The sequence below is a fragment of the Mastomys coucha genome, unplaced genomic scaffold (genome assembly GCF_008632895.1).
Source record: "Mastomys coucha isolate ucsf_1 unplaced genomic scaffold, UCSF_Mcou_1 pScaffold22, whole genome shotgun sequence".
Lineage (NCBI taxonomy): Eukaryota > Metazoa > Chordata > Mammalia > Rodentia > Muridae > Mastomys > Mastomys coucha.
Window position 1 is genome coordinate 221485597 of NW_022196905.1, and position 23401 is coordinate 221508997.

General features: G+C 42.8%; 1 protein-coding gene across 2 annotated transcripts in view; it reads left to right on the plus strand.

Annotated features, from left to right (window-relative positions):
- Positions 1-16289, plus strand: part of Rnf150 (ring finger protein 150) — a 225055-nt gene extending 208766 nt beyond the window's left edge. For both annotated transcript variants that reach the window (XM_031340503.1, XM_031340502.1), the window contains one exon: positions 8504-16289. In XM_031340503.1, coding sequence (XP_031196363.1) covers positions 8504-8622 — 119 coding nt within the window. In that variant the 3' untranslated portion in view covers positions 8623-16289. The remainder of the gene's footprint in view (positions 1-8503) is intronic.
- Positions 16290-23401: the final 7112 nt, after the last annotated feature.

The following is a 23401-nucleotide window of genomic DNA, read 5'->3' on the forward strand; positions in this document are numbered from 1 at the left end:
CCTAGCATTTGGTCACTGGCTCTGCCTCTTTCCTTGCCTCTAATATTTCCTCTTTTCTTTCTTCATGTTATTCTGTTCCCACAATACACTTATTTACATATTTACATATATTATTGGCTAAATTCTGCTCTGCACATAAAAGAGAACTCGTAGTTTCCTTTTTCTTTCTGCGACTGTGTGATCTTACTTAATATAATACATTTTAAGTTCATTCATATTCCTGAAATTTTTATGATTTCATTTTTCATTTTTTTAATTAATTAATTTATTTATTTATTTATTTATTTATTTATTTATTTATTTTACTTACTCATTTTACATCCTGCTCACTGACCACCTCATGATCATCTCCTCCCAAGATACTTTCCCCCTCTCCCCTTCCCTTCCTGCTCTGAGCAGGTGGGTCCCCTAGGGTATTCCCCAAACCTGGCACATCAAATCTCTGTGAGTCTAGGCGCATCCTCCCCACTGAGGCCAGACAAGGCAGCTCAATTCGAAAAATATATTCCATAGACAGGCAACAGCCCCTGTCCAGTTGTTCAGGACCCTCATGAAGACCAAGCTGCACATCAGCTACATATGTGTGGGGAAGCCTGGGTCTGGCTCATGTATGTTCTTTGGTTCCAGGTTGAGTCTATAATAGTCCCCAAGGGTCTAGGTTAGTTGACTCGGTTAGTCTTCCTGTGGAGTTCCTATCCCCTTCCGGCCTGCAATCCTTCCTCCTATTTTTCCATAAGAGTCCCCAGACTCCATCCTCTGTTTGGCTGTGGGTGTCTGCATCCGTCTGAGTCAGCTGCTGGGTGGAGCCTCTCAGAGAACAGCCACGCTAGACTCCTGTCTGCAAGCATAACAAAGTGTCATTAATAGTGTCAGGGACTGGTGCTTGCCCATGAGATAGCTCTCAAGTTGGGCATTGTACATCCAAAGAAACATCTCAGGGAACACCAGTTTGTGTTCTTGCCTCTAGATTTTAAGGCTCCTGGGAGATCTTCCCAATCTGTCTCTTTCTAGACACTCTTACATGTTGCCATAACCTCAGTACAAGCCAGTACTTCTGTAAGCCACGAAGTGTTTACATGCATGCCACCACCACGTCTCCCTGGAAGGTCCCACGTGCCTCTTCCACAGCATGCTCAAAGCCAAACTCTCCATCTTCTAAGGCTGTTCCCTTCCATGCTCTCTGGCTTAACACATGGTACCACAGCCACTCAAGAGATGTGACTCCAGGCCATCACTTTTCCGCCAACCCTTCCTGTCAAATCGGTTTTCCCCTTTCCTCTATCTCAAGAGCACAGCCAGTTCATTGGCTTTTCTGCGATACTTTCCTAACCAGATACTTTCTGCCTTTAGTTAACAGCAAAAGTGAGCTCTTAAAATATTAAATGGATTGTGTTATCCCCTGCTTAAAATCCCTCCATATCTTTAGAAGACATATATAATTCTGTGCCATGTGGATTTGGAGTATTTTCATCCGTAAAGTAAAAAGAACAGACACATCAGAGGTTTGTGTGAGATAGGCTATATTTTACATTACTTTTGTGGGCTTTCTGAGGCAAAGTCAGTACATGTTTGTGTTGTGGATAGCTATGTATCCTCGAGTTGTTAAGTTCAACTTAAAACATAAGAAATACTAGAGAATGATTTCCAAAGTCTTCAGCTCTTTTTTTAAAGAAAATTTTAGTAGGAAATGATGGTAAAAGCGTGCTCTGTTACAACAGGAAATCTGAACCAACCACTTTCCAAAAATGTCCCTTGTTGATTTCTGACCACCTTTACCTTGAGCTGCTAAGGACAGTATTTAATTTCCATTGATTTGGCAGCCCATAAGTGCAGCAGCCTCTGTGACCTTCCAGGCTTTTAAAACATCCAGTTCACACATTCCAATTTAGAAAACACTTCTGTGAGTTTAAAGCCATGAAATCTGGGGTGTTTGTGACTGTGGAGGCTGGAGTAAAGCTGCCTCAGTCCCTGGGTAGGTGAGCTCTGTTCCTAGGTGGGTGAGCTCTGTCCCTGGGTGGGTGAGCTCTGTCCCTGGGTGGGCAAGCTCTGTCCCTGGGTGGGTGAGATCAGTCCCTGGGTGGGGGAGCTCTGTCCCTGGGTGGGTGAGCTCTGTCCCTGGGTGGATGAGCTCTGTCCCTAGGTGGGTGATCTCTGTCCCTGGGTGGGTGAGCTTTGGCTCTGTAGCACTGTAGTGGGTTGGCCCTTTCTTTGTTATCCCTTTTTGGCTAGAGTCATAGAAAAATCATGAAAACCATCTACGATAATAAACTATTTGTTTGATTTGCTATGGAATTGTGGGTTGAAAAGCTAGACATGCGAGCTGAATTAGCCAATCCTGAGAGTGTGGTGTATTTCCTATAACTCCTGCCGCCTAAGAGGGGAATCCTGAGTCAAGACCAGCCTAGGCCAAATAGAAAAATCCTGTCAAAAATAAATAATCTTTTATTTTTAAAAAGAAGGAAGGGGTGGAATGGGGGTAGAGAGAGCTATTGATTTTATATTTCTGTCATTGTAGCAAATATCTAAGATAAACTAACTTCTAAAAGAGGAAAGGCTTATTTTGGCTCCCAATTTGGAGGATTTGGTGGCCATGACCACTTGGCCCTGTTGCTCTGGACCTACAGCAGCACTGTGCAACATGGGGAAGTCTGAGTATAACAGAGGAGGCCTGGAGGCAAAGGAGAGGAGCTGAAGAAGCTGAGGACTCAGCGTTCTCTTCAAGGACACGCCCCTGTAGGCCTAACACCCCCACTTGCCCTTCCTTTCAAAGGTTTCAATCACCTTCCAGCAAGGCCAAGGTGAGGATAAGCCTCTAACACCTGAGCCTTTGAGGGATGCTCCAGATCAAAATAGAGAGGGGGAGGGAGGAAGGGAGGAGGGGTGGGGTACAATTCGTCTTTTGTTGCTATTGTGGTGCACAGTCACTGTCCTCTTCTGAATCTTCATCCTAAGAATAAGATGTCTTCAACTTTCACTTTACCTCTAAGAACTGATTTCTCCATCCACGCACATGTTTCCTAGATACACAATAAGCTTTTATACTGAGAAAAATAAAAGTCACTAGAAAGGTTAAGTATATATTTAACAGTTTAACTTGCTTCCTGCTCATTAGTAATTCTATTACTAACTACTATTAGTATTACTATTACTAACTGTGGATTGAGAATCCACAGTGTATGAAATACAGGACTGTATATAGATTGACTCTATATATTCAGCCCAAATTCTCATTTAATGGTCAATTAAACATTAATCCTAGAGGATGACGGTGACTTACACAAAGTAGCACAAGTAATTGCTAGACTAAAATATTATCTAAGGAAGCAAGATTTCACATTCTCATATATAGATACATAGACAGACAGACAGTTTTCATCTAGGGTCTCTTATAACCCAGGCCTGCCTCAAGCTCACTGTGTAGCCAGTGATAACCTTGAACTTCTGATTTTCTTGTTGCCACTGCTCAGCTGCTGAGATCAGGGGCTGGTGCCAACACATGAGCTCATCAGTGTCACTTTAGATGTCTATGCCTCATTGTCGCTGTGCTTAATGAAAGCACTGGGTGAGAGGGATGGACTGAACATGTGATTAGATTTCCAATCTCTCCTAAAACCATAACAAAGACTTTTTAAGTTAAATACGGAATCTGACATGTATGAAGTAAAGGAGAGAAAAAACAGAAGCAAAGTCTGAGCCAGTGAGCAAAGAGAGCAAGCAGTGAGTGACCCAGCAGATATGAGACAGAACTGTGTCTGCTGTGGCCTCTCCATGGCAGAAACAAAAGCTCTCTGACACAGTGGGCAGCAGAGGCATGGGGCTCACCTAGAAACAACTGGGGTGGAGCACCCCTCCCCAAGAGGAAGGCTCATCCTGGTTTGCACCTATGAGTCCCTGCTCTCCTGTGTCCCCAATCAGGAATGCAGGGCACATGGTTCTAGAGCAGAGGAATTAGGTGTGGAAGATGTGTGTAGGTAGCCAGTTGGCAATGGGGTCTGATGTGAAGTGTTAGGTAAATACCCAACTTCAATCCATGTTGAATGAATAGTTTGATAAAGAAGTCGGTGACTGCTGCTGTCCTCAAATACTAAATATTTGTATTTCCCAGGGGCCCCTTGGGAGTTGCAAGCTAGCATCTGAGACACGTCAGAGCTTGGCCTTCCATAGGATGATCGGTGTGAAGCAGTTCATTTCTCTAAGACTGGTTCTTCAGGGCACCGCTCTGTTATTTCTCTTTGTCTCTTTTAAAGTATCTTAGAAATACACTGCTCTTTATGAAATACATATATTTTCCTTAAGTGTCTTCAACATGGCAAATAACATCAGCAACAGCCAAAGCAAAAGTATTATAACTATCATCCATCTTCATTTCATAGACATCTTTATTGGTCTTTTAATTGCATGGTTCTTCAGCAGAGTGATAGAAAGCATAAGACTTTCTGGATTACAGCTGCCTTTAGGCAGCTCTTGAGACTCCCCCAGCCTACTCCCTAGCTTGGTTGTGCATTCTATCCATATTTGAATATCATCTGGTGTCTGCCTGTCCACAACAGCCCCCATCACTTGCAGCCATCTGTGTACACTGTGACTACTACTTAAAAGATTAGTCTATGTTACTCATCTGGCTAAAGTGAATATTATCCTTAGGACTCAGTTTTGACATAGCACCCTATGGCACATATCGTCTTTGACTCAGCATATGGCTCCATAGCCCCCTCCTACTATACCTGGTCCATCTTACTACACAGCCAATATTCTGCTTGTCTATCTGCCTACTGGACGGCAAGCTCCTTGAAGCTCTGAATTGTCTTATTCTCACATGCATAACAGCTAGCACAATGGTTAGCTCATAGCAGAGAGTCAATATATCTTGAAGGAATTTGGGAGTTCTACTTATTCTAGAGTATTTAGAAATGGATCCAGAAAATAAGAAAACGGAAAAAAACTGCACACACCTTTAATCCAGTACTCAGGAAGCAGAGGCAAGCGAATCTACTGAATTGGAGGCCAACCTGGTCTGCAGAGTGAGTTCCAGGATAGCCAGGGCTACACAGAGAAACCCTGCTTTGAAACACAAACAAACATATCTTAAAAGGAACATCAATATAAATATTAATATAAATCCTAAATCTTTGTCAACTTAAGCTACAGAGACCTTGTCTGAAAGAAAGAAAGAAAGAAAGAAAGAAAGAAAGAAAGAAAGAAAGAAAAAGAAAGAAAGAGGAAGGAAGGAAGGAAGGAAGGAAGGAAGGAAGGAAGGAAGGAAGGAAGGGAGAGAGAAGGGAAAAGGGGAGGAAGGGAAAAAGGAAGGAAGGAAAGAAGAAAGGGAGGGAGGGAGGGAGGGAAAAAAGTCCCCAAAGCATGAGTGCCTCCTCCTCCTCCTCCTCTTCCTCCTCCTCATGTTAACCTTTTTAGCCTTTTTAGTTCCTTGCTTCCAATTATAACAGCATTCTCTCACATCAGCCTTGCAGCAAGCAAGCTTTGAGTACTTCTGAATTCATTTCTGGTATATTGTTATGCTGAAAATGCCATTAAGTATCTATATATGTAACTCTGAACTGGTGGGAAACTACACTCAGGTGACTATAAGAGCATCCTACTTTAAAAGTGTCGGGCTTTTTTTTTTTTTTGAGTTTTTTTGTTATTGGACTGTTACTTGCTAAGTTATGATACCACAAATAATGGTTAAGTGAATTTTTTGCACTTCTAATTATTGCTCCTTAAAGCATTCTGGAAATAAAAGTATTAGGTGAAACCTTTATAACTCTAAGGGAAGAACAAAGTGGAATAATGGTCCCTGGAGGCTGGGAAGGGTAGTAGGAGAGGAGATGAAAGGTATTTTAACAAGGGCTCTGTAGTCACAGTGGAGAAATTAGTTCTGGGTTTCTTAAAATATACAGGAGTAAGTGTTGGTTAAAACAATATGTGATATACTACAAAATGAGTAAAGAAATAAAAATCTCCCAATATAAAAATGATAATGTTTGCCGGGCAGTGGTGGTGCACGCCTTTAATCCCAGCACTTGGGAGGCAGAGGTAGGTGGATTTCTGAGTTCAAGGCCAGCCTGGTCTACAGAATGAGTTCCAGGACAACCAGGGCTATACAGAGAAACCCTGTCTTGAAGAAAAAAAAACAAAACAAAAAAAAAAAAAAAAAAAAAAAAAAAAAAAAAAAAAAAAACAAAAAACAAAAAACAAAAAAAATGATAATGTTTGAAGACGTGGAAACATTAATTACCTTTGATTACTATACATGTATTAGATCACCATCATGTGCTATATCCAAGATGTACAAATAGTATGTCTCAAATTAAAAAGAATATACATTTTTAAAAGATTAAAAAGATTTACATTTCTGTTTGCAGTGCTTCTGCAAGCCCATTTCAATATATTTTTAACTGCAACATTTTCTTTTTTAAAGAGTAAACTATTACATTTGCAAAAAGAGAGTTACAGTTGCAAAAGGGGACACTTTAATTTTCCTTCTACTTTTAATGTATCTCTATTACCTTCTTCTGTACCTGCTTTTCTGTTGCATTGCCCTTCTCAATGACTTAAAGGCTTTTGTTGGGTTAAGAACACAATCCGGAGTCTCAGGAGCTGGCAATCATGGGAATCTGGGTCTCACCCTCAGCCATATCCACCTAGAAGCCATGTGTTATGGGATACACTCACGTAGGTGAGGGATGCAGGGGACAGAGACAGGATCCTGGAGCCTGCTGTCCAGCCACTCCTGCAAAATCAACAAGCTCCAGAAATCCTGTCTCAAATAAACTGATGCTGACCTCCTGCCTCCATGTGTATACACACAGTGTGCGTGTGTTCACACACCCAACACTAATTCAAGAAATCTGCCTGCCTCTGCCTCCCAAGTGCTGGGATTAAAGGCATGTGCCACCAATGCCTGGCATGATGAAAGCAGCTTAAGGGAGAACTGTTTTGTTCAGCTTGGAAGTCCTGGTTACAGTCTGTCATTGAGGAGAAGTCACAGTAGCAGGAACAAGAAGCAACGGCATACATCCATTGTCAAGAGCAAGGCAGGGACTCACACTTATATTCGCTCCACTTCCCCCACTCTTACGCAGCCTAGAATTCCCAGCTGGAGAACAGCATTACCCACGGTGGACAAGTCTTCCCACCTCCATTAACAATTAACTCTATCAAGATAATCTCCCAAAGACATGGCCATGGGCCAAAATGATGTCAACAGTCCCTCCCCAAGACTCTTCCCAGGATGTTGTCAGTTGTGTCAAGTAGACAATTAAAACTGATTATCACGATTAAGACAATATATTCTCTTACTCTACTTGTTTTTGCTGTTATTATTGGTTTTGTTGAGGTGTTGAATTTGTTATATTCTGGTTGCTGAGATCAAATATCTGACCGAACAAATTCAAGGAAGGAAGGGGTTACCCTGGCCACAGTTTGAGGTATAGCCACTGTGGCAAGAAAGCTGTGCAGAAGGAGTTTGAGGCAACTGATCACATCGGCTCTGAAGTTAGGAAGCAGAGATGCTCTGGTGCTTGGTAACATTCTCCCCTTCGTTTGGTCCAGACCCAGCCGGTAGAAAGGTTGTCACCCACACTTACTACGTCTCTTCTTACCTCTCTAACCAAGTCCAGATGCTCCCACCCAGACATTTGCAGAGGTTTGTCTCAGGTGATTCTGGATCCTATTGCGCTGGCAGTCAGCATTAGCATCACGGGACTCTTGGGTTCTTGCTATTTTGGTTTTCCTCTTTTGAGACATGGCCTCACCATGCAGTTCAGGCTGACCTCAGACTCATCTTCTGGCCTCTGCCTCCACGGTGCTAACTTTACAAGCATTCACCATCACAGCCAACCTCTATTAGTTTCCTACCACAATGGCTCACATTTAAATTTCTGACCCACTTAGAATTTATCTGGGGCTCTATTTCGAGGTGAGATTTGAATTAGAGTTTTTACAGAACAGCCAATATTTTGTAAGACTTTTAAAGAAGTGTTAGTAGATGGGACGGAGAGGTGGCTCAGTGTTTTAAACTGCATACTGCTCTTCCAGAGGACACAATTTCAGTTCCCAGCATCTGAACTGGGCATCTCACAACAGCTTATCACTCCAGGGGATCCAATGCCTCCTCAGGCACCTGCACTCATGTGCACATACACACATGCAGACTCATGTGCTCATGTGACAATCTACATCATACTCTTAATTTAAAAGAACAAAAATTAGATTTTTTTTTTTTTTTTGGTTTTTGGTTTTTGATTTTTGATTTTTGATTTTTCAAGACAGGATTTCTCTGTGTACCCTTGGCTGTCCTGAAACTCACTCTGTAGACCCGGCTGGCCTCAAACTCAGGCCTGCATCTGCCTCTAAGTGCTGGGATTAAAGGTGTGTGCCACCACTTCCTGGCCAAAAATTAGATCTTAGAAAGAGAAACACTACTAGGAACAATAATACCAAAAGGGAAGCATTCAAAGATGTGGCTTGATATTGACCGTAAACTTTGCTCTGTCCCCCTCAGGTGATCAAGAGCCAGCAGTGAGCAGTGACTCTGACATCTCATTAATTATGGCACTGGAAGTGGGCCTGTCTGATGTAGAACTTTCCACTGACCAAGACTGCGAGGAGGTGAAATCTTGAGATGGTGGAAATGGACAAAAGAAGACACAGGAACCAGGAGGTCAGGAAGGAAGCATGCTCCGAGGATTGAACTGGATACACGGCCTTCAGATCACCATGACAACCCCAGGGCACTCTGTTCAAGGGCGGTAACGAAAGCAATATCCAAAGTCTCCCGAGTCAGGATGGGGGTTCCCATCTCTGCAACAGCCGGTGGCCTTGATGCGGAAGTTGAAAGCTGGATCTCTTGGTGTCTGTGCAGAAGTGCGGCAGACCGGAAGGAGACCTTCACAGCGTCCTGACTTTAGTCTCTCCCATCTTCTTGCTCTTGTTTGGGAAAGATGGTTTCATTCCCTTGGCAACTTCTTTTTAAAGTCGATGTGTAGTTTACATTGATCCCTTGGTTGTCCCTTTGATTCACTCCAGCCTGTGTACAGAGGTCTGTTTAGAAGTTCTGGTTGATGCTCCTGTAATTGGTTTGTACCACATCTAGAGATTCATAGTCAGGACTTATCAGTATGACATGTGCACGACTTTGAGGATTGCCTCAGCACCCTAAAACGGTAGGAGGCCAGATTTTATCAAGTGTCTAAATCCCTCCTCTAAGTGGGTCTTGGTGAGCCCAGCTGTCAGGCAGCCACACTAAGTTCTGGATCTGCTGAGTGGGTTGATCATTATTTTCCACTCCACCACATGGGTTTCCACTTGCCATGCTCTGTCAGGGCCATCTTGGCAGGAGAGAACTGTCAGGGAGGAATGCGGGTCCTCTGACTTGAGGGTCTTAGTCTAAAACTCAGAATTCCCCAAAGGACACCATGACAAAGTTCAGAGTATGTGGAACTATAAGCCTAGTTTAAAAAAAAAAAAAACTGATACCCCATCTTCCCAGGGAAGGGAAGATTCCTGACTCTCTGATTTCCCCCAAGGCCTTAAAAGTTTGTCACCTTCATAAATTAATTCCACGGTACGAGGTAGAGAAAAGAGGCAATCATTTTTTAGGTCACTGGCATCCAGGTGTAAGCTTATTTCAGGAACTGCCATGTGTATCCTCACCAGCCTACTTGGAAACATCTAAAGAGCCCTTAACAGTTTGCGTCTCGGGCCTTCCTAAGAGCATCCGGGTAGCAAGAGGAGAATGAGGTGTGATCTGATAAAGTCTGAATCAAAATGTGTATCATGGGAAATTGCTAAATTGAGTTTCTTCTGATTGTAAGAATCACATAATATTAAAAGAAAAAATGACAAATGACTATCAAAACCCACTGTACTATAAAGTGGTTTATGACTTTATTCTCTTTTTGCTTGAAACAATAACAAAAGTGTGCTGTCTTTCAAGTGGACAGTATTGTGATACATTCAGCAATTCCAGAGGCAGAGGTGGCCACCTGTGTGCCTCTGGACAATCAGAAGGATCTCTTCCTCCTCCTCCTCCTCCTCCTCCTCCTCCTCCTCCTCCTCTTCCTCCTCCTCCTTCTTGTCCTCCTCCCCCTCCACTGCTGGCAGCTGACAAGGTCATACAGAGCAGGGATTAACCAGGAAAGCAAGCTCTTCCCACTGAGCTGTATTTATGTATTTGATTTGGCTTTTCCACCTCATTACACTAATATCTTTCAAACAGCGCTTGCTGAGCTGTAAATCCATGCTGCCCACTGGAATTTTGAGTCCATGGCAATGGAATTCTCCACTGCGCTTTTTTCTTTCCTTCCTCCTTTCTTTCTTTCTTTCCTTCTTCCTTTCTTTCTACTTTTAATGCATTCCTATTTGATGGTGCATGAGTAGAGAGCAAGGCAAGGAAAATGATAACAAGCCTCAGAAAAATCACCACTGTGTAAGGTCTAGCACATCCCATAATTAATGCCAGCCTCTAAGGACTGCGATGCTTCATGTCAAAGAAGCAGGTGAGCACCAAAGCAGACACTCTCAAATGAAGTTTCAAAGATGAGTCTCACTGTCCTCTCTGTTCACACATTTTCACTTCTCCAGGGGGATCTGTGTTGTGAAAACAGCTGTGTCACAGAGGAAATTTTGATATTTAGTCTAATGACATTAGGGTAATTCAACAACAAAAGAAATACAAAATTACAATGCATGGCCAGACAGGAAAAGATCTGGCGGGTGTTTTCTGGCCAGGGGTCAGGTTAGGGTGAGCAAGCCCTTGACCTGATACCCGACAGGATGCTAAGTGAATGGCAAAGAGCCCAAGAGGTCCATCCTTGGCTGTGGATCTGACTCCAAGGAGACCCTGTGGCAAACTCCCTGAGCCTTTGACAGTCTCTGCTTACCAAAGAGTTTTGAAGGCCTTCCCTGTGACTTTCATGGCAAAAGAAAGATTAACGAGAAAGTTTTCCTCTTGACATAAACTGGAAAAGCTCTTACTATAGATTTTGCTGCCACCTTCCACAATGAGAAGACCCTGACCTGAGGACCCAGTGAACCACACATGGCTGTGCAGCCAAGAAATGCGTGCTCAATATGCATTTACAGGCACACATTTTTCTGGAGCAAGTGGTGCACCAACCCTGTCCAACAGAAATACATCCCAAGTCACATACATTTTTTTAACTCCCATTAGCCACATTTTAAGAAGCTAAAAAGAAACAGGTGAAAATAATTTAATAGTAGTTTAACCTATTGTTACTGTTTTGATATGCAAATGATGTAGAAAGTGTTAGAGCCACATTTTCCTCTACTCTTTGTTACCTATTCTAAATCTACTGTGTCTTTTACGCTCCCAGCACACCTTCATTTTTACTAGCCACGGTTCAAGCTTTCCATAGCCACATGTGCCTAGTGGCCACCAGCTGGGCAGCACAGCCCAAGAAATGTTCCAGAATCCTTACAAGTGTTCCTGACTCTGACAGAGGAAAAAGGATAAGATTACCTCAGTTTTCCCCCCCACAAAAAAAACAGACTTTAGCCAAGTTGCTTAAGGAGATAGCCAGGACCTAAGGATGTTCTTGTTTCATAATTAATAGCGGTTCAAATAGCCTTTATTAACTTCCTAAACATAGTGTCCACTATCATCAGCAACTCTTACTTCTCAGACCAGTTGTTTGTTAAAAAAAAAAAAAAAAAAAAAAACAAGAGAACCAACCATGTTGATTTGGTGCTGAAATAAAATTATACCCTCACTTCTATGACAAACCCTGAGATTCATGTGTGAGACTTAGCCAGAGAGAATTTACCTCAGCCCCTAGTTCTTCCTCTTTGTGGCTGCCCAGTTCTACAGCAGTAGAACTCAGAGACGGGAAAGGCATAGGGAACCGCAGCCTGAGCCACATACACGATCTGTGTGGCCTTGTCAGGAAAGGATCTCTGAGGCTTGTGATCATCCAGCCTCTGCTTGGTGAATGGTGAGCAGCTTTCTGTTCAGCTTTGTCCAAGGCTGAAAGAGGAAAAGAGCCCTTGAACTCCCTCAAAGTCACTTTCAGAATAGCTTCCTCCTGTGTGGTTAGTCCTTCTAAAGAGCCAATGCCTCATGGGGACAGCATTTGGACAAAGCCCCTTGGGTTTGGCAGGGCATTCGGTGTCAGCTCTGGTCACACCCCCAAGGATGGATATAGTATGGAGAGAGTAGATGATAAAGGTATCAGAGGCAGCCAGGCAATGGTGGCACACACCTTTGATCCCAGCATTCAGGCAGGTGGATCTCAGTGAGTTTGAGGCCAGCTTGGTCTATGAAGCAAGTTCCAGGACAGCTACATAGAGAAATACTGAGTGGAGGCAGGGGCAGGGGGTGGGAAAGAGTAGCAGAGGCACCTAGCTACTTCAACATTGTATGTGACATCCTGGCCGTGGAAGCAAGTCTCTCTCCAGAGATTTGTTGTTGTTGTTGTTGTTGTTGTTGTTGTTGTTGTTGCTTTGATATTTTCATCTGTGGGTATTCAAGAGTCTAGCCTGTTAAGAATGACTGTGCCCAGTAGCCATTTCCTTTACAGCCCAGACATCCCTGGGACTATCAGACTGCCTAAGACTCTTGGTGTAAGCTTAGTTGGTGCTGAAATAAATTTCAGAGCATAAGAATTTAATGGCACTGAATGCATATCCTTGGCTGAACACCAAGAAAATTACCAAATAAAAACTTAAAAACTTTAGGAAAGAACATTGTGCCCTCTACAAAGAGAAGGCCCAGTCTTCAGCAGTACAAGTCAAGGAGGTGATGTCCTGTAGCAACTTTTTTAAAAAATGTGAGTTGCTCTATCTGCATGTACACCTGCAAGCCAGAAGAGGGCATCAGATCCCATTTCAGATGGTTGTGAGCCACCATGTGGTTACTGGGAATTGAACTCAGGATCTCTAGAAGAGCAGTCGGTGCTCTTAACCACTGAGCCATCTCACCAGCTCCCATAGCATTCTTAATTTCCTCTCCTAGGTTTTCTTATGCATATTCCTATGTCACCCTATGTTTTTGGCCACCTGTTCCTTTGTATGTGTGCACTCAAGTGCATACACACACACACTTTCCCTATCTTACATCCCATTTCCTTAAACCCTGCTTCTCGGTCCCCCCCCATAGGTCACATGCACACAGGAGCAGGATTTGTGTGACCTGTATCCGCCATCTTCCCAGAGTCCTTATCACTTAGCTTGACATGCCTCTTGGAAAGAACATATGGCGAAGAGGAACAGGCACTGTCCTTCAAAGATTGGGCTACTTGATTTTTTGAGCAGCGCCTCTGTCCCTTTTGGGAAGGAGACCTAGAAGCAGGGTTGACGGTTGAATTTCACAAGGGAAATGACCAGTACCCTGAAGGACATCCACAGGAGGTGGGATCCCACATCAAAGCAGGGTGAGTTAAGTGGAAAGTCTATCTGGAAAATGCCCCTCCCCTGTTTTCAGAGCTTGTCAGTGAGTCTCAGGGAGAACAAGTGTTTAAGGGATTCAATATTCATGAGTTAAAACTTTCTTGATTGTAGAGAAAGTTGGAATAGCCTGAAAAATAAGTGTACTCTGGTCTTAGTTTCTTACCACTATGTAGCTCTTCTGTCTTCCACTTAGCTCCGACACCAGACCTTTCACAGGAGACAGTAGTAGTTAAAGTCTTGTAGATAGGGAACTATTTTACTCCACTGTGAGCTTTGTGGTGTCATGATGTTATCATCCCATATCTAATGAAGTGAACGTGGATCTCAGATGGGGATTTTAATTGTTTAATCAGTTCCTTGTTCTGTAAGAGCCTGTCTCACTCACTCACTCTCTCCCTGTTCTATGCCCTTCATAATCGAGTGGCTTTTTTTATGAGCCTCAGTACCCAGATCCTCTAACCTGGTGGCATTATAGATGTCTACCCTCACTGCAGAGTTGTTTGCTCTTTAGCCACTTGATATGTGTTCATTGATGATGAGGATGAGGGTGATGATGACGATGATGATGATGTGGGAATGTGCATCTTGTAAGAGCTCTAAAGAAGCAGATGGGAAAATCTTCAGAGAAAGGAGAGACAGCTGAGTGACCCAAAGACATTGCTGGGTAGAAATTCATCCTTTGGCCATCAGTAACCTTGGGGAAGTAGAAAAAATGTGAGGACCATGTGTGCTAAATAAACCAAAGACTGATCAAACCCAGATTGACACATGTTCTTCTGTGAACTAGCTGAATTGTCTCCTGATGTTCTCACAAACAGAAGTCAAGATGGATCCCTTGGGCATTTCGATTTTGGGGGGCTGCTGGTTGGCCTTGCTAAATCCACAAATCTAAAATAATGGACTGTGGCCTTAGTGATGCCATCTTTAAACTTTAGTGTTTAACCCCCTTTTCTTCAAAACGTCCAGACAAACCCAGCACTCATATTGAACTCAGAATAGTTTTCTTTGAGAATGTGAAGATTTTAAATAGCCAAAGAATTGTCATGTAAGAGCTAGCCCACTGTAATGTATCCTGCTTTTTGAAGTAAATACCAAATTGTATCCTATTAGGGACAGAGCAGTTGAAGGCCAGTGTATGGGCTTAGCAATCCAAATCTGTGTTGCTATCTTCCATACTTCATCTGTAGGAGGTTATTGCAAGGGGCAGAGCGCCCTCTGCTGGAATGATACTTTTAGAAAATTAATTTGCAGCAGGTCTCCACTTCAACAAATGTGTCTTACTTTTTCATCGGTACCATTCCTTCAACAGTGGAGAATTTGGCCAGCACTTATCAAATGAGGAGAGAATGTCATGAACAATAAAGAGCTGTAGGAGACCTCAAAGCAGGCCTATTTTAAAATGTTGCTGTGTTCTGAGAAGATGCCTCCGGCTGGGATGTGTGTTATCAGCATTGCTCTGTGTGGCTTTGGCTCAGCTCCATTTCCTCCCATGAAATCTCAAAGGAAGATCAATAAAAGGACTTCTTCTTCCATGTAAATGTAAATGGTGTGAAATAAAGTGTTTTGTATGTGTACAGAATCAATTTAGTTCCTGCTTTCAGTTTACTAATAGAAAATGATTGTACCATTTTATAATTAGGAAGAGATTTAGAGGTGGGAGAGGGTGGGGAGGGAGTGTTATTTTTATAGTGGGATGTCCGTTATGTTTAGAAAACTTGAGATAAATTTTGTATTTGTGAAGTTACATTCCATCCATTCCCGGGTGGGGGTTCTTTAACTCTCCTTAGGTGAAAGGAAGAATTTTCTCATTTTCAGGATATCCGGAACACATACATCACCTTCTGTGGCATGCACTTCTGTAACCTGCAGACCATAACCAGCAAGTGTCTGTTTGAAAGCATTTTATTTTTACTCTCCTTGTGTGACACATTATCTGTGATTTAAAAAAAATAATCTACAAAGAATGGATCTGCAAGTCTGGAATAATCAGACACATTGTCCTAAGTCAGCTTCCAGCTTCACCAACCCCACGAGCAAAGGGAAAATCCCGTGACTTTAATTTTCCTTCCTAGTGGGAATTATGTGCTTCTGTTGTGAAGAGGGTGATGCCACAGGCCGTAAGTATCGCCCTGAGCTTGCCCATGATGTCATTTTGGTCCGGGGGTGGAGCGAAGGATAGGCCCATCTCACCCATAGTCTGAGACAGGACAGTGAGGACAACCTTGATCTCACTGCCCTCTGATCCACCAAGCACAAGAACTGGCTCTGGTTGGATTTTGCATGGAGGAATTTTGTACTTGAAGTTTGGTTCACTCTTCATGTGCTGAAATATGGCGATACTGCACTCCACAGCCACACTGTGGAGATGTCACTTCCCCAGAAAGTCCCCTGAATATTTACAAGCCTCGTCAGGGCAGCATAGCTATTTTCTGTGCGTAGTTTGTTGGTTTGCTTCTGTAGAGGTCTCTTTCCTTCCTCCCAACCCCAGATGCCTACCCTACTCTTTTTAAGCACTTTATATCTCTTCAAATACAAAGGAACTTGGAAGGAAAAAAACCCTATGACTTTAAAGGAACCCATCTTCTGTTAGGAAATACAGACTTTATTTTGCTTCATTGTATTCTCAGTGTGCTTGGAGAACATCCACAGTTTATCTGGTCCTGGGCTAGTGATGAAATGGTTAGGGATGAGAGTTGGAGGCATTCAATCAGATGTGACTATTTTCATTATATTAAAGACTATAATGTAAATAAATGCAACTGTATTCTGACCTACGGTCAAAAGATATATCAAACTATAAAGATTTCAACACAAGGATTGTGACTTCCAGGAAATTTTTGTTTTGGTTTGGTTTGGTTTTTTTTAATAAAATGGAAACAGATTTTGTGTTGTGCCATCTATATCCCCTAACTCCGTCGCCTCTCCTTGAGTTCCCTGTGGGTATCAAAACATCAATATTTACTGTTAAATCATATTATGGTAAAAGACTAAAATAGGATAACAACTGAGTCATTTCCCTCAAGTATATCATATGGCAGGAGCTAGACCTTCTTAGGATTCCAGACCTCAAACTGAACTGATTAAAAGGGTTAACACTGGGCTGCTGAGATGGTCCTGAAATTCAAGTCATTTGCTGTCAGTCCTGATGGGCCATGTTCAGACTGAAGCCAGAAGACAAGGGATGAAGGAACCAAATTCACACAGACACACACACACACACACACACACACACACGCACACGCACAGAGGTACGCACAGGTACACATAAGCACTAAATAAAAGATAAATGAATGCATTAAAAATTCAGAAGATTCAACATTTTGCACAAGAATGGCAGGCAAACTCAGTGATGATGCTGTTGAAGAGAGTAAAGGTGCTGGGCACTGTTCAAAATTCCATTTCCATCCCCCACAGGTTTGTATTTTTAATCAAGTCTGAAATTTGGGGGGGGGAGTCTTTCAGGTAGTCTGTGATAGCCACAATATTAATATCTGCTTATTACCTACTTATATAGTGTGTGTATGTGCGTGTGTGTGTGTGTTTGTGTGTGTGTGTGTGTGTGTGTGTGTGTGTGTGTGTGTGTGTGTAGGCGCACCATACCTATAGACCAGAGGTCAACCACAGGTGTTTTTTTAAATAGTGTTTCTCACTGGTTCAAAAGTAGCCAGGTACAGAAGTCTGGCTGGCCTTTGAGCCCTGAGTAATCCATCAGTTTCTACCTCCCTCGGACTAGGATTATGATAGTGGGTTACCACATCCGACATTTTTTTTTCTTGTACCTGGACAACACTTGCTTTAAGAACTGAATCCTTTTCTTTTTTTATTGGGAAATATTTAAATAACTTTAAACTTAATTAAATATTGCATAAACACAACCATAAGATAATGAGTAGAAATATTAAATACAAACTATCACATGTAAAATAGGTTATTGTATAACTGGTAGTATCAACCCTAAATACCAAATCACCAACTTCCACAGTGGGAAAGTTAATCCAATGAGAAAAAAACTCAATTACATCTTTTTTTTAACTTTTATTGCATTATGATGAGAAAAGTTACATGATTTCAATTTGTCTGAATTCGTTAACATTTAAAAACATATTTTAAGTAAATAGAATTAAATCACATTCTTGTTTCCCTTTTGTACCCCAGCTCCTCCCAGAGACCCCTCTTCAATACCTACAATATCTTTTTGTCATATTCCTTAAAATTTATAAAATATTATAACAATAAAAATGAGTATTATAAAAGTTGTTTGATATAAAACAACAATCAATTTAACAGTGTTATGTAGATGCTTGTCTACAGCAATACTGAAAATACATACATTTTTCTCAGTATAAATTTCAAATAACTCCAAACATATTAACTGTATATTTTAAAATAATACATCACTACTAGTATTTTCTTAAATGAACATAAATATATAGTCTTTTTGTTTGTTTGTTTGTTTTATATTTAGAAGAGTTTAAAATCTTGGCTCTTACTGTGGTACAAGCCCAAAATAAGAACAATTTTTAGACATTGGATTTCATTGTAATAAGGCTGTAATTCAATGACCCTCAAATCACCGAAGGCTGTGGCCTCTGAGAGCAACTGGGTTGCTAACGGTGTTTTCCCAGCTTAGCTTCCCCAGGGACAGTCCATACTTACACTGTAAGCAACTAAATAATCCATGGGATCATTAGGAATGATGCCTGTGTCATACTGGAAAGCACCTTGAACTTTAAGCCTCCATCATACCATTTTTACCATCAGACATTGCTCTGGCATATAAAGACATGAAGCTATTATGCTCAACTCCAATCTTCACATCTTTCCAATGGGGCTTCCTATGGGGCGCACGCTGGTGTATGCTCAAAATTACAGCACAGGGTTCCAAAAACAACAGGGAGGGAATACGGTACCACACAGTCCATATTAGTTGACAAAGTCTTTCAAAAGACTGCCAGAAAATCATAAGGTAACTACTTTATGTATCTGCTTTTCCTGAGGCTGAATGTTGGTAGAATATTTTCTCAGGGTGGGGGTGGGTTTCAGTCCTGCCCTGGGCAGGACCACCTGTGTACACTCAAACTGAAACTCTTTGCCAAACAACGTTTCACACATTGGTCTTGCGTGTTCCACAAACCACTTGTCCCTCCTACCTGCGATTGGGATTGTCAACTTGACTTCATTAGGAGACACCAAAAGCATTCACGAGGCACACTTTGGGATGTGTCTATGAGATTGTTTCCAGAGCAGTTTGACCGGAACCGGGGCACACTTTGCGTGGGACTGGCACCACCCCACAGGCTGGGATTCCAACCGAACAAAAGGAAAGAAGAGAAGGCAAGTCGAAGCCCAGCATTCCCTGCTCTCTACCTTGCTGAACCATGGAGATGTGAGAGATCCCGACTGCAGCTCCCACCACCACCACGACTTTCCTGGCATGATAACAGTTCCTCTCCAACTCTGAGCCATGTACAGCAAGAAAAGTAGCAAAATCTCTGCACCTAGTTGGACAGGCAGGTCAAGGGGCGTTAGCAGGACAGGCAATGAGTGTCCTCAGGAAAGCACAGAGTATCCATGTACCAGGGAGCCATGGACAGCAATGTGACGGTGGCATGGTGCCCGATTTCCTGAGGAAGTGGAGCCCTGGTGCTTTCTACTGAAAGGACACACATTCACCCTCTAGAGAAGGAACGGCTCCCACAGCCTCGTGGAAGCCAGCCGGGCTTGTGACTGTTGTTCTGAAAAAGACACAAAAATTAATTTAGTTAATTTTCTAAGTCTCAATGAAATTGAAAGCAACATTAGCATTGGTTTGCAACATTAGTATTGGGTTTTGGTTTTGTTTTATTTGGTTTTGGTTTTTGTTGTTGTTTTGGTTGGTTGGTTGTTTTTTTGTTTTTTGTTTTGTTTTGTTTTGTTTTGCCTTAGCCCAATGATACAAGAGAGAAATAGGGTGTGGGAGAGGCTTGGGTGAAGGAGGGAATGTGGAAGATGAGGTGGAAGTGAGGGCTGGGGCTGAGGTGGGAGGAAGGACTGAGTTTGCCCGGAGGGGAGGATGACTAGGGTGGGGTAGGGTCAGGGTAAGGATTGGGAGGGGCAGGGATGGACAGTACTAGGGAGAGTCTGGCAGTGGAGGACTGGAGAGAGGGTGGAATAGGGATGAGGGTGAGATTGTGTAGGAATGAGGCTGGAGAAAGGGGGAGGAGTGTGAGATGTGATAGGAGATTAAAGGGTGACAGGGCACAGGGAGAGGAGTAGGGGGAGCGGAGGAAGAATTCTCTTTCTCTGGGAGACCTATCACCCATGTTAGAGTATTACCAAATGAGAAATTCAGGTGGCTGAGGGGCTAAGTTCTTGTGATTCTTTTTCAAACAATCGTTCCATTGTCCTTAGTGATTCAACAACAGAAATTCCTTTAACTTTTACTTGTGAACACTTGATGGTATGTATAGTCTCCCTCAAGACCCACTATAATCCTTCTGACTGTGTAGAGAGCAAGAGACAGTGGTTGCTCCCAACTGTCAGAGAACCCTCTGCTCATCATGACTACAACTTGTGCTTTCACAGCATCCGAGCACAGAAAGTCCCCCAGCAAGTGGAAACCCTTATCTGTCGGCATGCTGGGGGTAGAAGTTAAGCTCTTCTGCCCTCAGGTCCTTCCACAAGGGAAGGCATTCCTGACCCTCTCTCTGTGACAACATCTAGAGGGTCTGATCATGGTCCTGTCCCTAACCCATCCCCTACTCTGTGCCTCCTGGAACATTCCTACCTTCTTTGTTCTTCAGGATCAGTTATTAAACAAGAGAGAAACCAGAACCAGCTTCATTGGCAGCCTTAATATCCGGTTGCTCTGAGACCTATATACATGACAGAGACTGTCCTTTATAATATAAATCCTGTGAGAGCCAAGGGTATCAAATCTCTAAGAATAAAGCTTAATTCGGAGCTGGGAAATGGTATCCATACTTACATGTAAGTGGTAGAGCATCCCAAGTTCCAGACTAGGAGCACTGTAGAGCTGAGCAATGGGAAGAAGCTGCCTTCAACTAGGCTGCGCCTGTGGCTTTCCCAGCAGCACAACTTCCCATAAGCCTCACTTAAGGAGGCCTGGGCCTGGGGTGGGGGGTGAGGACCAGGACGCATTCACATGGCTTCCTTATATAGGAGAAGGGGAGGGTGGCCCTTCCTTCCTATCTCCTTCTCTCTTCTCTCCTCTTCTCTTTGAAGCAGGAGCAGAAAGAAATGGCATTCACAATAGAAGCCAAGTCAAGGCTAATACTCATCTCCTGGTCTCACACCAGTGGTTCTTGGTGTGAGGGGACCTGTGTTACTTTCAGAGATGGAAAATGGGAAAAAAAATAAAGTAGCCATTTAATGTATTGATAGGAAGATTACTGTATAATCAAGAGATGGCTTAAACAGGATCACTTGGTCTAGAAAGCAGGATGGTTACAACTGTATTGCATAAGCAGGGACACACACACACACACACACACCCACACACAGTCCACAAGGTGAGTCCCTAATGAGTGCTCTCCAGTTTTACCACTGCAAACTAGAGAATGACCTTGAAATCCCAAGGTGTGTTATTACTTTCTATACTCAGCCCTGCAAAATATAAGTAGTTGTGACAGTGTAGTTTCCAAATTGGCTTCGCAGAGTAGCTCCTACTGTAACTCAGAGGCTTTTACAGCAGCAAGTCAAAGAGAAGAGGTCCTGGTCATAAATCACAGCAGACAGATGTTGAGAGAAACCCCCCCTTATACTGAAAAACAATCTGAGCCTTTTAAGCCTCCTTCAAGATGAATGTCTGAGATCTGGGAAAGGAAGAGAAATTCCTGGTCGTCAAACTGCAAGGAAGAAAAGCTACTGGACTGTGGGAGGGACCAAGGCCACAGAAGTAAGCTTAGCTCTGCATGTGTGTGTTAACCCTACCACCACCAACAACCCTGGTCTAGTAGTATTGAGTATGTAGTATGTAGTATGTAGTATCTAGTATCTAGTATCTAGTACCTAGTACCTAGTACCTAGTACCTAGTACCTAGTACCTAGTATCTAGATACTAGAGCTTTTTTCCCATATAGATAATTTAAAGAATGCAAATGTTGTAGTTTTCATTAGGCCATGTATGAATTGTTTCACTTACTTTCATTGCTATTGTTTTTAATAACCACTTAAATATCTCCAGACCATTTTTTGCTCAAAGCACATACTGAAGTAAGACAGATGTGTCCTCCTGCTCTAGTGGACAGGGTCAGAATCAGAGTCCCTGGCACAAAGGAATCCATACGAGATATGCTTAGAAGAGTTGGGTTGCTCACCAGTGCTGACCTTGGCTCTAGTGAATGCAGGGGCATCATTACCATGGATGGGCCTCGCTGTGGGTGATGTTTTCACACCCAGTAACCTTCATGCCCTGAACACCTGAGCTGCACATTTAGCTAAGATCATTGCATACAACATAAATAATGCACACTGAAGGCAGATCCTCACTGGAGCAATAGACTCTAAAGTAGAGTCTCAAAAAAAAAAAATTGTTAGCAAGCCAGATTCTAAACTCATAATCAAAAATCCCAAAGCAGCTGGCATTGCCTGTAATCCCAGAACTTTGGAGGCTGAGCCAGGATGACCATGAATTTGAGGTTGGCCTAGACTATATAGCAAGGTCTTTCTCAAAAGAAGAAAAATTAAAAACTCGAAATACAAGATATACTGGGAAAGAAAATACAGAGGATTTGGAAATGTGGGAAATACCAGGGACAGGGTATATAATAAGAGTTCTAAGGAGCCCTCCAGATTTCTAAGATATCCTAAAGTCTGGGGAGAAAAAAAACCCTCCAGGTTTCAGCTGCAAAGACACCAATTAAGAAGGGAAGACAGGGCCAGGCAATGGTGGTGCACACCTTAACCCCAGCACTCCGGAGGCAGAGGCAGGAAGATCTCTGTGAGTTTGAAGCTACCCTGGTCTACAGAATGAGTTCCAGGACATACAGAGTTCAAGGTTACATAAAGAGACCCCACCCTGAGGAAAGCAAACTAGAGAGGAGAATACAGAAGTGCTTTAGTCGGTTGAGTTGCTTTGACTTTAGGATGACGGATTTAGAGAATCCTGAATTTTATTTGCAAGTGGTATTCTTGCTCCTATGATTTTAGAAGCTATTTAACATTTTAGTAGGAAGGGATTATCACTTCACACCTTATCTGCAGGATCCCGGGAAACTTGACCTCAACTAGCTGTGCCTCCTAGTTGACTCCATCTGAACTCAGGCTGAAAACACATTGTTGATTCAAACATAGATCTCGAGAGTCCCAATGAAGTGTCATACTGGTAAACACAGGAACCAGGAGGGCCAATAGTTTCCACAAAACCAATTCCATGTTGCTTTTTTTTGTGTGTGCCTGCTAGCACTCAGTCAACCTAACACAAGCCAGGGTCATTTGAGGCAACCTCAGTTGAGAAAATGCTTCTATTCTGCAGACTAGCCTAGAGGCAAGTCTATAGGACATTTTCTTGATTGACTGCTATGGAAGGACCCAGCCCACTGTGGATGGTACCATTTCTGGGCAGGTTGTTCTGAACTGTATGAGAAAGTAGGCTGAGAAAGCCACGAGAACAAGACTGTAAGCAGTGTTCCTCAGTGCTCTCTGCTTCAGTTCCTGTTTCCAGGTTCCTACCTTGATCGAGTGTCTGCCTGGATTCCCTTTGTGATAGAGTATAAGCTTTAAGATTGAATGAATTCTTTTCCTCCCATCTTGCTTCTAGTCAGTGTTTTATCACAGCAATCAAAAAGCAAAGCAGAACACCACAGTAGTGAAAAGACCTTCCTCATTGAAAATCTGCCAACTGGCCTTGAAGACTGATCTCAACAGGGCCCTCAAAATGGTGAGCACAACCAGAGCTGTCTTATAGACTGTCCATCCAACAACACTCAAGTGCCAGTACTAAGTGCTTTGTACATCCCTGATCGCACAGCCAGTAGGGGCAAAACTGGTCACG